General features: G+C 58.9%; 1 protein-coding gene across 1 annotated transcript in view; it reads left to right on the top strand.

The window, feature by feature from the left end:
• Positions 1–1,880: 1,880 nt before the first annotated feature.
• Cerk (ceramide kinase) overlaps positions 1,881–15,120 on the top strand; it is a 36,648-nt gene continuing 23,408 nt past the window's right edge. Inside the window, exon 1 of the mRNA XM_063243767.1 lies at positions 1,881–2,080. Within this exon, the coding sequence (XP_063099837.1) occupies positions 1,954–2,080 (127 nt within the window). The 5' untranslated portion in view covers positions 1,881–1,953. The remainder of the gene's footprint in view (positions 2,081–15,120) is intronic.

The following is a 15,120-nucleotide window of genomic DNA, read 5'->3' on the forward strand; positions in this document are numbered from 1 at the left end:
AGGATCTTTCAGGCAGATATCCTGCAGTCTGTCCCAGAGACCTTCCTGGCTCAGCCTCTGAGTGTTGGGATTACAGGCATGCACCACTATACTGGGCTCATCTGGGCTTTGCCAAGGCTCCTCTTGGCCCCTCTGCCAGTCACTCTCACATTCACCTGACAAGCCCGAGGGACCCTGCAAACAGCAGGTCTGCTGCCCTTGATGCTGGAAGATGCCACCTCCCATGGCCCCCGCATGTGGCCACCCTCTGTGCACATGTCCTGGAATCTGTGAGTCCAGAGCTTTTGTGTGTGGGAGGGACACAGTTCAGCCCCGATCCTTGACAGGGGCCACTTAGTTCCCCACTAGTGTTCTGTGACTGACACGGCTGCCTCCATGGAGAGCCGAGGCAGGCAGAGTCCATTCGGGGCCCTTTAACCTGGCCAGGGATTTTATGGCCAAAGTGAGGCATCTGTACTGAACAAATGAACCCAGGGACAGAGGGCCCCCGGCTGCCCCAGGGAGCCTGGCACTCCCAAGCCCTGCCCACACTGGGGTTTCCGAACAAGTTTCAGATCCACATTTCCCAAGCCTCCGTGCAGGGCCCGTGGGAGGGAGGAGAGCAGGTCGGTCCTGCACAGGGTGGGCGGGGCGGGACTCTGACTTTGCCCTGCAGAAGCTGCAGGAGGTTGGCAGCTTTGGATGGGGGCTGGGATTCCAAGGAGCAGTGATTCACAGTGGTGGTTCCTGCCCTGCCCAGGGTCATAGAGAGCAGCAGGGCAGGACCTGTGCATGTGGCCGCCTGTGCCAGGCACAGCAGTGAGACCACATGGACCCGGCCCACTCCGCCTCTGTGGCAGCAGCAGGGCTGGGCAGACAGCAGACAGCCAGGGCAGGAAGCTCTGGCCTGGTGTGCTGTGGCTCTGTCCTCGAGGCCCGTGCTCCTACGGGAGTCCCCTATGTGGCCCCAGCCACTTTCAGTACTAGGTTAGGGATCAAGGCGCCCATCCCATATTTGACTGCACACAGGAGGGTTCAGTGTGGGCAGCCTGAGTCCTCAGGGACCCGCACAGAGGGCTAGGCTGCTTTGAGGGCAGGGCAGCCTCAGCATGTCTGATCAGCACCCTCCCTGAGCACCCATGGATGTGCCCTCCCCCCCCCCCCCCGTGATAGGGAAAGCAAGCTACACACAGAGGCTATGATTCCGCCAAGTGCTGGGGCTCAGTGACGTGGGGTCCTGAGCTGTCCTGGGGGGGGGGGCGGGTCAGCTGTGGGACCCCAGTTTCACTCCAACGGCTCCGTTAAGCAGGAGGCCGCCGCCGTGTCTTCCAATTCCAAGTCTCCCAGGCTGCTGTGCCCCCGGGGGACCCGCAAGGCTCTCCCCAGCCGGCTGCGGAGAACGCCCAAGGTCAGGCACCTTTGGGTGCCCACCTCCAAGCATCGCTCCGCCCCCTACCCCGCCCAGCAGCCAGCCGCATTTCTGCACCGCCCCACTCCACGCTGGCCCAGGCCTTTGGGCAGGCGCCACTACAGGAGGGCTTGTGAGTGGCGGGCGCCAGCCGGAGAGGGCACAGAGGACAGCGGCCTTCACCTGCAGCCCCGGAGTGAAGCTGCACCCCTAGGTCTTCTCTGACCCCTCTGCCTGCCCAAGCCCTTCTGCTGCGGCCTCCCCTGAACGCCCGCTGACCCTCCCGGGTCGTCCACCTCGGCCCTCTTCAGCCCAGCTGCTAGGCGGCCAGCCCACCCCCACGGGCGCTGCGTCCCCGCCCCTCCCCGCCCTCTCCCCTCCCCCGCCCCTCCCCCGCCCGCCCCCTTCCCCGTCCCCATCCCCGGTCCCCGCCCCCGCCCCCGCCCCCTCCCTTTGTCCCCGGCCGCCCGCTGCGTGCGGGTGACGCACACGCCGCCCCGCCCGCCCCGCCGCGCCTGCCCGCCTGCCCGAGCGCGGCCGTAACGGTCCGGCCCGCGGGACCCGCGATGGGGGCGCCGGGGTCGGCGGCGCCGCTGCGCTCCGAGCTGTGGGTGAAGCAGCAGCGCTGCGCCGTGAGCCTGGAGCCCGCGCGCGCCCTGCTGCGCTGGTGGCGGTGCCCGGGGCCCGGTGCGGGTGAGTGCGCGGTCGGGGGCTGGACGGGGCGGGACGGGACGGGACGGGGCGAGGAGAAGGCTGGGGAGACGGCATGGGGTGGGGGGTGGGGACGGGGGGCCAGGAGGGGAGGGGTGCGGGGGCCAGGCTGGGGGCGCGGAGGGGGAGGGGAGGGGGAGGAGAGGGGACCGGGCCGGGGTGGGGAGGGCCGGCTCGGGCTCGGGCGGGAGCTGCTGCTGCCGGACAGGTCCCAGGGTCTCGGGGCGCTGCGCTCCAGTGACGGGGTGACGGAGTCCGGAGCAGGCGCCTGAGGGCAGGGGAGGGCAGGGGAGGGCAGGGGAGGGAAGGGGAGGGCCAGAGCCACAGCACAGCTCTGCGGACAGCAGCCCGGGGCAGGGAGCCGACCGGCCTGCCGGCGGCGCGGCTGCGCCAGATTGGTTAAGGGCGGAAGTGGGGGGCTGCCGGGAACCACCCAGTCTCCTACCCCAAGGACGCAGGCTTCGGTGTAGCGGGCATCCCGGAAGGAGCCCTGGCAGGCCTGGACTTCTGAGGTGGAGACCTGAGGAGGGGGCGCCTGCCCCGGGGGTGTGTTTGCTGCTGCGGGGACCGCGTGGGGCAACAGGTTAGCTCCGTGCCCTCCGGAGGACCTCGCAGCACAATTTAGATAAGCTGGCAAAGACTCATCCCAGTCTGGCACGGAGGCTGGGCCAGGACAAGGACACACAGGCTGCGTCCCTGGAGCCTCCTCCCCACAGAGCTGTGTGATGGCAGAGGCACAGACAGAGGTGGATAAAGGAACTGCCACCCGATCCTGCCCAGGAGGGGAGGCTGACAGAAGAGTGTGCCCGGGACTGTGCCAGGCAGAGGGAGCCAGGGCCGCAGGCCAGTGTGGGCGTGTTCAGTTCCATTCATTCCCAGTTCTGTAGTTTTGTTTTGGGAGTGGGTGGTTTGTGAGTGCTGGGGATGGAACCCAGGCCTACAAGCAGGCTAAGCCCAAGCTTTGCTACTGAGCTGCACCCCCCAGCCCTGGAAGTTTCCATGAGAACCTGTTGGGTTGGGCCAAGCGGGGTCCTAGGCCTGGTGCAGGGTGTAGGCCGAAGTCCCTGCAGCATGGAACATTCTCCGTGCTGGACCGGTGTGTCTGGTGTGTCTGAGACAGCCGGGCCCTAGGGGGAGAGCCCCTCGGGGTTGGGGGGAGCTCCAAGCAGTCCACACTCACGTTGTGGCAACTGACTGGAGCCCGGGAGAGGCCTGGAGAGACCGGGTTCTGCATGCAATCGGGGAGATCTGTGAAGGCAGGGAGAACCTCGAAACACCAGGAGCCCCACGTGTGGGAAGCAGAGTCCCTTTATGCAGCCAAATGGGCCTTGCTGGCTGTGCTGGGATTTGCCTTCCTTGTGAGGGAAATGGGAGCCCAGCATGGGGGACCCTATCTGTTTAACCTCCCAGAGGCTTTTGGAGCCCCTGCCAGGAGCACGGAGAGCTGGGGTCCTGAAGGATGCTTTTTGGGAGAAGCAAGTAATTATTAGAGGTGGAGTGAGGGGGGGCTGGGATTCCCAGGGTGGACATTCTCAGTATGCAAGGCCTTTGCTTTTATTATTTGAGGTGCGGGGGGGGGGGGGGCGTTGAATGCCTGGTTTCACAAGTGCCGTCTCATAAGCTTCACCCCAGCCCCCGGATGCACTGGAGTCCCGTGGGTACTGAGGCCTGTGGGTGCTCTGTGATGCTGGCTCGTGAGGCTCTGAGGACTGAGCTGAATGAAGGTACACAGGTCAAGCGGTAACCTCAGATCTGTGCCCAGCACCTGGTTTTTGCCTGGGGTCACCAGCACCCTCCGGCTCCCTCCCATCCGCTGGGGGAGAGTGTCTGCTCTCACCCTTGGGCCTCCCAGCACCTCGTCCCAGAGCCTGCTTCCCTGTTCCTGCCCACTCTGGTGCTCCCAATGCCTGGCCAGGCTGTTGCTTCACTCTGCTCCAGGGAAGTGTGTGGGCCCTCTGGACAGGTCTGTCCAGAGCTGCAGGACTGGCACACCTGGTGCCCCTGCCCAGCCCGGGCTGAAACTGCAGGGCCCTGGCTGGTGGGCCACCCCCAGAACCATCCAGAAGCTCTCAGCTGGGCAACACGGGGTTGGGAATACAGAGAGACAGAAGTACTGCTGTGCTGTCTCCTAACTCTGCAGTGCCAAAGGAAATCAGGCTCAAATTGGATTATTATCACGAGCTTGAGGCCAGCTCACAGGACATTTAATTCCATTAGCATCAGTGTCTCCAGCCCCTACTCCGGCTGAGTCTGGATGGAGCTGGATGGGCAGGCAGGGGCAGAGATGGGGAGGACTGTGAGGGGAGCCAGGGGCAGCCCTGGGTTGGGGGTGCTCTGCCCATGCTGGAAACTCCTAGAAAAACTAGATGCCATGAGCTGCTGGTTCTAGGGGCGCATGGTGTGCTGCAGGGTCTGGGTGTGAACCAGGTGCATATCTTTCTTGGGGTCACTGTGCACCCCAGCTGCTGAGATGGGGCCAGGTATCTGAGGTATGCAGTTTCTGGGCTGAGGAAGCAGCCAGCTGCATGCCTGGCCTGGTCCTTCGGAAGTAGGGCAGACTGAAAACAGGAAACCGGGGGTGGGGTGGGGGCAGTGGCAGGGGCGCCTCCTCGAAGTGGATCACTCACTGAACCTGACAGACTCAGATGATAGCTGGGCTCTGCCCAGGTTGCAACAAAACACAGTAAATAGGCTCTGGCTTCGTTCTTTGAGAGTTGGGCTGAGAGGATGTGGAGAGGGGTGCACACATGTGTGGGTAATGGGTGTTCAAGGGTGGTGTGGGGAGCAGGGCGTGGTAGGGAACACCTAGAATTCCAGCACTCAGAAGGCTGAGGCAGGAGGACCACTGTGAGTTCCAGGCCAGCCTGGGCTACACAGTGAGACCATCTCCAAAAAAAAAAAAAATTTATGAAGCCGCTGCCCAGGCTTCTCCTTTGTAGGAGGAGTCTCTGCTATCTTTCACCAACCCTGCCTGGGTGCCCCAGGCTCCTGGGCAGATGGCAGCTATCTTTGTAAAGTTTGTGCCCAGCACCCCAAGTGTTTATTGAAGTGAAAACATGCCCTGGATATTGGTGTTTTGAGACACAGTTTCACTATGTAGTTCACATGCATTTTGAACTGACTATGGAGCCCAGGCTCTCAGCGACCCTCCTGCTTCAGCCTCCTGAGTGCTGGGGTTACAGGCATGCACCACCACAACCAGCAAATTGTACTGTTTCTTTTTTGAGACAAGTTCTCACTATGTAGTCGGGACTGGCCTTGAACTCACTATGTAGTCCAGACTGGGCATCCTCCCGCCTCAGCCTCCTGAGTGCTGGGATGATAGTCATGGGCCACTATATGTAGTTTAAGCAACAGATTTTTATTTTTTGGTTTTTTCAAACAGGTCTCGCTATGCAGTTCAGACTGACCTTGAGCTCACTTTGTAACCCAGGCTGATCTCGAACTCTTTAACAATCCTCCTGCTTCAACCTCCTAAGAGCTGGGATTACAGGTGTGCACCACCACACCTGGCCTAAACCACAGATATTGTTAAGAAAACTTTTTTTTTTTTGCTTACAAAATAATTCCTGGAGCTGAGGGTGTATGCAGCTGGGTGGCAGCTTGCTTGCCTGGCATGCATGAGGCCCTGGGCTCCATCACCTCTACCAACACCCTCCTCACCCTGCTGCAAACAAAAAAATATAAAGATCTACAAGACAGATAAAGAAATCATTCTTAGCCTTACACTTGAGATGTGATCAATATTTGATATTTATGTATCTGTAAATTGACATGGAAGAAAAGCTGGGGAAATAAATGCACCACAGAACCTTTCCCTCAGTACTGTTTATTCTTCTAAACTGTGGTTTTTAAAAGAGCAATTTTACTGAGGCCTAATTTGTGTGCAGTAAAATCTTGATATTTCAAGGGTATAGTGGGGCGGGTTTCGATGCCTGTATAGATGCTTACACCTGTGTAAGCATCACCAAGCCTGGGACGGGGAGCAGTGGCTGCACCCAAGGGCCTCCCCGCATGGTCATCCTTGCCCCAGCCATGTCCACCCGCACTTCAGCCTGGCCAGCTCTGTGCCTGGCTGCTGTGTGTCCCTTAGTGTCTGTAACTGAGACCTTTCCTGTGCCCGGAGCTCCCCTTTTGTTTGTCACTAAGTAGTGTTGCCAGTGGACCGTCCGCTGTCGATGGCCGTGGGGCTGTGTGAGTAAAGAGGCTGTCGTCCTTTAGGGACGTTGGATCTCATTTCCGTGTGTGCACATGGGAAGCAAGAAGCCGGGTCACGGGAGCGCGTGCTTGGAGATGTGTGTTGTATTAGGTGACCATTGCGTACCCCTTTGCGCTGGTCAGTAGTAAACTTCTGGAAGTCAAATCGGGTGGATTAAGGGTTTCATGAAAAGTGACTTCCCACAGGAGGCCGAGGACGGGTGTGGTCTGCAGTTTGCAGGCTTTGAGAGGGAGGTGCGCAGGACGCAGCGGAGTCCTGTCTCCCTGGCCCAGGCCTCGAGTCTCCATTCAGACTGCGGGTGGCAGCGGTGGGGCCAGTGCTCGGCTTCCCCTCTGAGGTCTGGGACAGCGGTCCATCCCGCAGCGTCTCCGCACGCATCTCCTTTAGTGTTAGCTCGCAAGATTTAGTAGGAGTCGAACATCATGGTAAAACCTGTCACTGCCCTGCCTTGACTTCAGGGTTACCTTTGTCACCCTCAAGTAGATGCACAGACATTTTCTGCAAAGCCCTCGCGGTGTCTTAGTCCTCGCGGGCCGTGCTGCTGCCGTCATAGTCGCTCAGCCCTGCTGTTGGAGTGTTCCGGCAGCTGTGGACAGTCTGTAAACAAACGGCCACGGCTGGGTGCCAGTAAAACTTCATTCACAGCAGCGGCAGAGGTTGGCCATTTCAATGCTGCCGTAAAAAAGTAACAAAGACTAAAAAAACCTTGCCCATGGGAAATGGTGCCTGCTCAGATAGGATTCCGGTCCAGCTGTGGCACGTGGCTGCCAGCTGGGACCCCGGTGCCACCTCCCAGGGGGATCACAGATGTTTGCAAACTGAATGTAAGTCTCGTATCTGGCCCAGGGGATTCCTCTCAAACCAGCTTCATGCAAACCCACTCAAGTCAGCGGTGTGTCCTAGGCTCAAGGCCGAGGGCCGAGAGGTGCAGCAGAGCACCCGGCCTGCGTGCCTTGGGAGATGGAGAGCACGCACATCCCGCTGCCTCTGCCGGGCACCCGGGCTGCTGCCCGCTGCCAGTGCCGAGTCCTGCATCCTGCATCCTGCATCCTGCATCCTGCCTTACCCAGCTCTTGCAACAGTTGTTCAGTCGTCCAAATGGAATCATGGGTTTATTTATTTATTATTTTTTTAATTATGGGTTTATTTGTTCCTCCTTTCAAGTCTATCAGGGTTTGTCCTATATGTGATTGATGATCAAAATATGCAGTGAAAGGTTTACAGTAAAAAATTCTTATTTTATTTTTATTAGTACGTGTACGAAACACATCATTCAAGTTTTGATCCCCGTAAAAGACCCCTTGCGATGAGCTCCTCCTTGCATCCCCTGAGTGGTCTGGACTTGGTGACCCCATGGGTTTTGTTTCTGCAGCAGCTCTGGAGGGCTCTTTTGCGGGTGTCTTAGGAGACGTCATGAACCGTGTGCTGACCTCCGCTGCCCCGCAGCGTCCAGCAGAAGAGCAGGTGGTGAAGCCGCTGCAGTGCGTCCGCACCCACCCTGTTGATGGGACCCGGCACACGTGGCTCTTGTCTCTCTCTACCCCAGAGTCAGAGCGACCACAGAAGGGGGCAAGTATGTGGAGCAGATTCAGGACATGAGGCGGCCACGACAGCGGCCCTAAAAACATTCAAGAAAGAGGACTCCGAGCTGCCGCAAGTAGCCGGGATGATGGAGCCCTGGTTTTAATGAAGGGGCGTGTGTGAAGGCGGGCGCACTGAACGCTGTCTCTGTCCGTTATGTGTTTTTAAAATCTGAACACTGACTGTAGGTTTGGCTGGCGCCTTGTAGTTATTTTGCAGCTGTTGTTGGACGTGCCAGGGACGCCCGGTGTTCCTGGAGTTGGTCTCCTCCTTATGTGCAGGTCCCTTTGCTCTGAAGCCTGCGCCTCTCATACCAACACGGCCACCGGCTTTCCTCAGCTGTCACCCTGCCCGCATCACGAAGTTTGAAGTGAGCACCTCGTAGCAGTGTCCACCTAAGTCTTCACAAGTGGACGTTGATATGTTAGGGGTCGGGTTTATTTTATTTTATTTGTTTCTTGTTTTTCCTGCCTCCCTCGCATCACTTACATCTGTCTTCTAGACTTTGATCTTGATTTTTTGGTGCAGTTTTAAAATGCCCAGTTGTTGCTTACTGTGGCCCCTGGCCGGCAGGTCTCCTGTGTGGCCTCACGGGCCGGCTCTCTCCGTCTCCCTTGGTGGCTTGGTCTCTGTCCCTGGTTTATAGGGTCCTGTGCATTAGGTTAGAAACACATCTTTACCTCCAGCCCCCAGGCATAGTGTGGCCAATCCCCGGAGGGGGGAATGATGGTCTTTTCCGGGATCCCTGTATGTGAACTCCTTCTCCTTACCTGCTGGTGTCTCCCGGACTGGGTGCTTTGTTGTAGTTACTGCATTTCGCAGTTCTTAGGTTTCCACCTGACCCCTCCTCACCCCTTGTTTCCCTGTTGAGCTTTTTGCCTGTGTGGACGCTTGCTGGGTCCTCATTGGCCTGTGCCAGCTCTCAGTCCTTGTCGGGCAAGGGAACCTTGCAGTCATCTGGGTGATGCTCGCCAGTCCTGGACGGACACGTGGACACTTTGGGGTAGGTCCTGTGTCGTCTTTCTCTGTCACTGCTCCCTGGAGATGAGGACCTGGGTGCCACCAGCTCATGATGGAAGCCCAAGGGCCCTAGGCCTGTCTGGTGCTTCGGCTGGGGCTGCTGGGCACTGCTGGGTGGGGGAGCCCGGCTGCCACTAGGCCTCCACTGAGCCTCCTGGGCTGGGGACCTGGAGCCTCACAGCTGCCCCATCCACCCTGGCCTCACTCGGAGGAGCTCAGTCACTTTACTGCTGGATGGTGGCGAGTGTCTTGACTCCACCTTGGAGCAGAAGAGGGTGCCCTGCCACCATCGCCGCTGGGGGAGCTGAGATCCCAGCCACCCTATGTCGCCACCGTCACCAGCAGCTGCCCAGGACAACTGCTGCCCGCAGGGGCTGTTGGATGTCCCAGTGCAGCCTAGTGTGGAAGCCGGGGTCCCAGACGGTGGGCCGTCAGGGGCTTGGGAGGAGGTGGGTAGTGCTGGAGGCCAGGTTATACTGTCTAAGTGTCTCTTCTTTGGGAAGCTGACCCTTCCCTGATTCTTCATTTGGAGAGAGCAGGCCTTTTATGTTGTCCTTTATTTTTATTTGTTGTTTGTTTTGGGGGTGATACTCTGAATGGGAGTCAGGGCCTTTGTACTGAACTGCACCCCCAGTCCTTTTTGGGACATTGTGTCCTGCTAAGTTGCTGAGTTGCCCGGGCATGTGATGCTCCTGCCTCAGCCGCCTAGAGTACTGGGATTACAGGCACGCACGTCCCCGTGAGCGGGCTTTCGTGGGGTCTTTGCACTCACTGGTGTTTCTGAGCTGTGACTCTTCAGTTCCAAATGTGAGATCGGTGATGCAAGAGGCTGGCACAGGAGCCTCCCCCGGCCTCCCTCAGTCCTCCACCCGGGCCACCGCATCCTCCTCCTCCTCCTCTTCCTCCTCAGTTGCCCTGGTATTTCACATCGGTGCCCTGGACCCTACCTAGAGGGGACAGGACAGGTACGTCCTGTCCATCTTCACAGACGTGGATGGCCCCATGCATTAAAGTCAATGTTTTTTCCCTGTCCTTCAGACTAGGCCATTTCTGCCGACCTAGTCCATCACTGCCACCCTCCCTCGGCTCCGTGTGTGGCGGGCGGAGCCCCGTGGCTTAAGCCTCAGTACTGACAGCACTTGGTGTTTCTGTGCATGCTCTGCACCTAGCAGCTGGGTGGGCGGGGACCGTCTGCCAGCTTGGGACAGGCCCCCCTTGTGCAGCCCTCGGTTCGCTATGGTCCCCACTGCCTGGTCCACCCGGGGTTGGGTCCTCTTCAGGCTTCCCTGTGCCACACCTGCCAGTCCGCAGCTCACTCTGACATCCGGCCAGAACCCAAGACGGAGGAGGAAATGCAAAATCCCAAGCTACTCCTTTGACCAGGGCCAGCCTCTTTAGCCTGTTGCCTGCTGGACACAGGCTTTAATGTCCTTTTTTATTTTGTGATAGGATCTGGCTAAATTGCACAGGCTGACCATGAATTTCTCATCCTCCTGCCTCGGCCTCCCAAAGTGCCCAGGTTGAGGGTATGGGCCACTGCACCCGGCTATAGAATTTTAAATGAGAAGCAACCACTTCCCAGCAGGACTCAGTCTGCTGTGGGTCAGCGGGCCAGTGATGGGGCTGGCCATTCTTCCTGGGGGCTCAGTAGTGTGGCCCTGTAACTTCACTTGGCTAGAGGCACAGCGGTAAGGAGCTAGGGGTGCATATTTCCCGTGATGGAAATCTGAATTTATTTTAAACCTAGTGGCAGACCACACCCACAAGTGACCAGACTCTGAGGATTTTGCCATAATCCCTGGGTCAGAATCACCTTGGACTGGCTTACCAGAGGCTGCCGATGGGGGCTCAGCTAAAGCAGTGCACGGATACCCCTGCTCAGACTTGCATGTTGAGCTTTTCTTTCCCATCTTAAACAGTAGCCAGCATTTAACCATTGCAGGTCCCAGCCTGGGACAGATCTGTGTGTGACCCAGCCTTGTGCATCTAGGGGGTAGGCTGGGTGCCTTTGGGCAGAATTGGTCCTGGGGTCCCTTGGCTTCACCCTGGGGCTTGGTGCTCCTTCTCCTGGAGCTCATGCGGCCTGCAGACTGCAGACCCTGGGACCAGCTTCACCGCTTGGGGATGCTTATGGCCTGGAATGGGTAACTGTGTACATCCGGCAGTGGGAAGAAGGGTTCTTAAGAAAAACTCCCTGGGCACCGTCTGGGGCTGGCAGGGAGCCCGACACAGCACCCTGGGGACTTGGGCATGCAAGGTGCGCACACACAGCTGGTCTTCCGATTCCCTGTCTGTTGCATCAGCTCTTGGCAGAGGGAGGAGGTGAAGGTTGACACTGTGGGGCGTGGTTTGTTCGTGCGTCAAAATCCCAGCTACATTTTTTTCCCAGCACTGGGCACTGCACCCGGGGAGCACTGAGCTACATCCCTACCCCATTTTATTGAGAGACAGAGTTTCACTGTGTTGTCCCTCAAATGCCTCAGCATCGTGGTTAGCTGGGATTATGGGCATGTGGCATTGGTGCCCGGCTTTTGGGTACATTCTCAGGAGTGGAAAGTTATAAATGACATCTGTACTGTAGGAGGAAACGTGGAAGACCGGCTGCCTGGACGTGTCTGTCCCCACACTGCCCCTTTGTTCCCAAATGCAGGTGCTTCCTTCTTTCTAGGCCACTTCCATCAGCCCTCTCCTTGTGGCCTTTGTCCTGTTCTGAATTCATATGGCAGCAGTAAGTCACCTAGCCCAGCCTGTAGGCCCTGGACTCATCTGTGGTGGACGCCAGGGCTGCCGTCTGCCCCACCCAGCCTGGTCTGGTGGGTGCTGCTGTGCTGGTGCTTAGGGATGCCATCGGATTTCCAGGGGACAGGCGGGGTCTGGGAACACTGGGGGCAGCCTTCTGGGTCTCTGGCTGGTTAGGAGCAGAGCCCTTCCAGGTCACCAGCAGTGTGGCTTGTGGGCTGCATCTGCTGTGGCTTCCTTCTCTTAGGCCTCCTCTGTCCCCTGTGTGTCCCACTGGGTTATAGCTGTGCCTTCCCATGGAGGCTCACGCAGTGTGCCCAGGAGGACCACGTGGGCTCTGCAAACTCAGGTTCCAGGGACCCAGGCTGTCTGGCCGGCACAGGCCACAGCCCGACATGTCTCCAGGGTGCGGGAGGAGCTTCTGAGGGGATGCTTGGGGCTCCCAGGGGAAGCCCCAGGCTCTGGTGCATTCTCCTGGATTTTCAGAGGCAAGGGTTCACCTGTAGTTTCCATAAGGGTCAGGCGTTCCTGCTGTGTTGCCAGGGAAACGTGTCTGCCTCCTCTCAGCTGCTGGCCACAGCTGGCTCCCTGTGCAGGTCTCTTGGGCGGTCTCCTGTGGGCTGCCCCTTGCTGCTGAGGCCCCCTGCAGGTCAGGCACATGGAGGTCAGGGTGCCCCACCACTTCCTTGCCTGCTTCTCTGGGATGGAAGCTGCGGCCTTTATGACACACAGAGACCTCACCAGCAGGTCCTGTGGGTCCTGGCCCCCTGCCCTGTTCCCTTGAGCCCTCTCCCCTTGGGACTTGCCCCTGTGGCGGGCTCTGATCGGCAGTCATGCCCATGGCTGTGGGTCTTCTGCCAGTCACAGGTCCCTGAAAAGTTGGAGGCTGTGGGAGGCCTGGCTGAGCGGCATGGCAAGCACCTCGACCCCAGCTGTGTGTGTGCACACACATGTGTCATGACACACTTCACTGCCTCAGCACGAGGGAAGCGTGTGTCCAGGAGCCTCTGCATCAGAGCTGATGACAGAGGGGAGAGGCAGTCACCACCGAGCTAAGGAACAGAGCAGAGCAGGACAGGCGGGTGCAGGGGTGGGCCCAGCCGTCACCTGGACAGCTATCACACGCGGCCTCTGCAGATGCCTCCGGAAAACTGGGCTGATGGGGAGCCAGCAGCCCACTCTCCTCCGGCAGGTGTGGTTTCTCTGGAGTATGGAGGCTGTCAGGCTGCTTCATTGGAAAAGGAGCTGCTGACCCTGGGGGAGGACACACAGGAGAATCTCTGTTGTCACAAAGCATCACAACTTTCAGCCACGATTGGGTCACACATTTTCAGGCCATTTGGGGGAAGAGCTATTGAGTGAGAACATTTTTAAAAGTTTATAACCATTGTAGTATTTGAATCCACACTAACTGCTCTCTTATTTGTTTGGTTTTGGGGTGTTTTTTTTTTGTTGTTGTTATTTTGTTTTTGAGACAGGGTCTCACTGTAGCCCTGGCTGGCCTTGAACTTGCAACAGTCCTCCAGCTGGGTGCTGAGTGCAGGGATTTCAGGGTGTGCCCCCATGACATGGATGGTTTTACTGTTGGGAAAAGAGAGAACAACAAACCGAAACACAGAGCTTGGCTGTAAGGGGGAGAGAGGACCAGCGGCCGCCTTCAACCGTCAACAAACCGTGCTTTGTGGGGCACGCAAACCCCGGAAGCGACCTTGAGAGGCACGACTTCTGGTCATGCTCTGGTCCTTCAGGACAGAGAGTCACACAGCTGGCCATCCTCGTCCCTCCCTCGTCCAGGTCTGAGCTCTTTGCAGCCTGCTGTCCTCTCTGGCGAGAAAGGAGAAGGGTTGGGTGGATTTTCCCCAAGCTGGCTGGGGCCTTGCGACATGGTTTGAGACTTGGACATGCTGTTTGCCACCAGTGTCAGTTTCCTGTTCAGTAAGGTGAGGACTGTGGCATCCCCATTTGAGGCCCTGCTGAGAGGACCTGGCCAAGAGGACGACTGTGCCCTTAGGGCCAGCAGAGTGCTGTGAGAACAGCGGGCCAGCTTCGAGGCTGCCAGGCTGGACTTGGAGCTGGCCGGGCCCCGTGTGACCAGACCCTGGCGATACTATGCAGCTCTGAGCAGACCAGGCAGGGCCACCTCTGACTGTGGGCAGCGTGGGCACTGGGCAGGGTGAGACGACCCTGAAGCTGTGTTGAGCCAGGTGCACAGGGGTCCAAGCCCAGTGGTCAGGGCTGCAGTGGCACAGAGCTGGTCCCCCGCAGGTGGGTGCAGGCATCAGCATCAGCGATGCGGCTCCCTGATCAGGGTGTGCACTCTGCATGGTGACCTGCAGGCCAGGCTGGGCACTGCAGTACCCAGGAGGGGACAGGCAAGGCCATGCTGAGGGGCCCAGTTTGTCCTGAAGGCTGTGCGAGATGCCACTGACACATCCAGCCAGAGCGTGCTTCCGAGGGACAAGCCTAGGAGAGGGCACGGGAAGGGAGTCACAGAGACGGGGACAGAGCAGGGCTTGGGGCCTGGATCCTGGGCAGGAGTCGTGGATGGTGCCTGGTCACTTGCTCTGCCTCTAAATTACACCCTGGGTCCCCTGGATCCCTTCTGCCGGAGCTCTCCTGAGCACTCCTGTTGGGGCCCGTGCGTAGACCCCCAGTCCCCTAAACAGGTGCACGGCGAAGGCTCACAGGAATGAGGCATGCGGCACGGTCTTTAGGGCTGCAGGGAGAGTGAGATCCTGGCACAGCTCCTAACTCTGCTGGCCAGCAGCAGACTGACCCAAGGACAAGCAAGGAGCTGAGTGGACCATGCAGGAAACTGAGCAGGATCTTGGGAGGGGTTCAAGGACCCCTCAGAGCAACAGAGGATGCTAATTAAGGAAAACCGTCCAGAAAGTCCCCAGGGAGCCTCAGCTGTGGCCTGTCTTGCTCCCAGGTGTCTCCCCGTTCTCAGTTCAGCCATGCCCGGCCACGCCACAGCCCTGCACGTGTGTTTGGCTTCAGCGGCTCCAACACCACCCGCACCCTCCTGCTGCACCTCACCGGAGCTTCCTGTGCTCCAGCCGGATCATAGGACCCCCTCTCTGCCCTGCTGGCTTCAGAGGAGTGTCCTGCCGAGCGGCTGGGCGGGTGCTGACTGGGCCCCCTTGAGCGTGCGCCTTCCTGCTGCCTGGCTCTGGGCAGCGTGGCTTTCGTGCATGTCTTGACATCTGACTGGCCCTCCTCCGCTTCTCCAGGTCCATCAGGCTTCCTTCCCAGGACCGGAAGGTGTGAGTCTGCAGCTCTCCGGGGCCATCCTGCGAGCCACTGGTAGTGCACACCTAGCTGATGGCCGAGGCCCGGTCTGCCTCACAGTGTTGCAGGCGGTCAGTTGTCGGGATGTGGAGAGACTCTCGATGCTGCAGGCTTGTGCTGGGGCACTGGCAGATTCTGTCTCGGGCCCCCAGGAACAGTCCTGACAGCACAC

This window comes from Cavia porcellus, unplaced genomic scaffold (genome assembly GCF_034190915.1).
Source record: "Cavia porcellus strain 051 isolate PalLab524CR breed Dunkin Hartley unplaced genomic scaffold, mCavPor4.1 scaffold_40, whole genome shotgun sequence".
NCBI classification, from domain to species: Eukaryota; Metazoa; Chordata; class Mammalia; order Rodentia; family Caviidae; genus Cavia; species Cavia porcellus.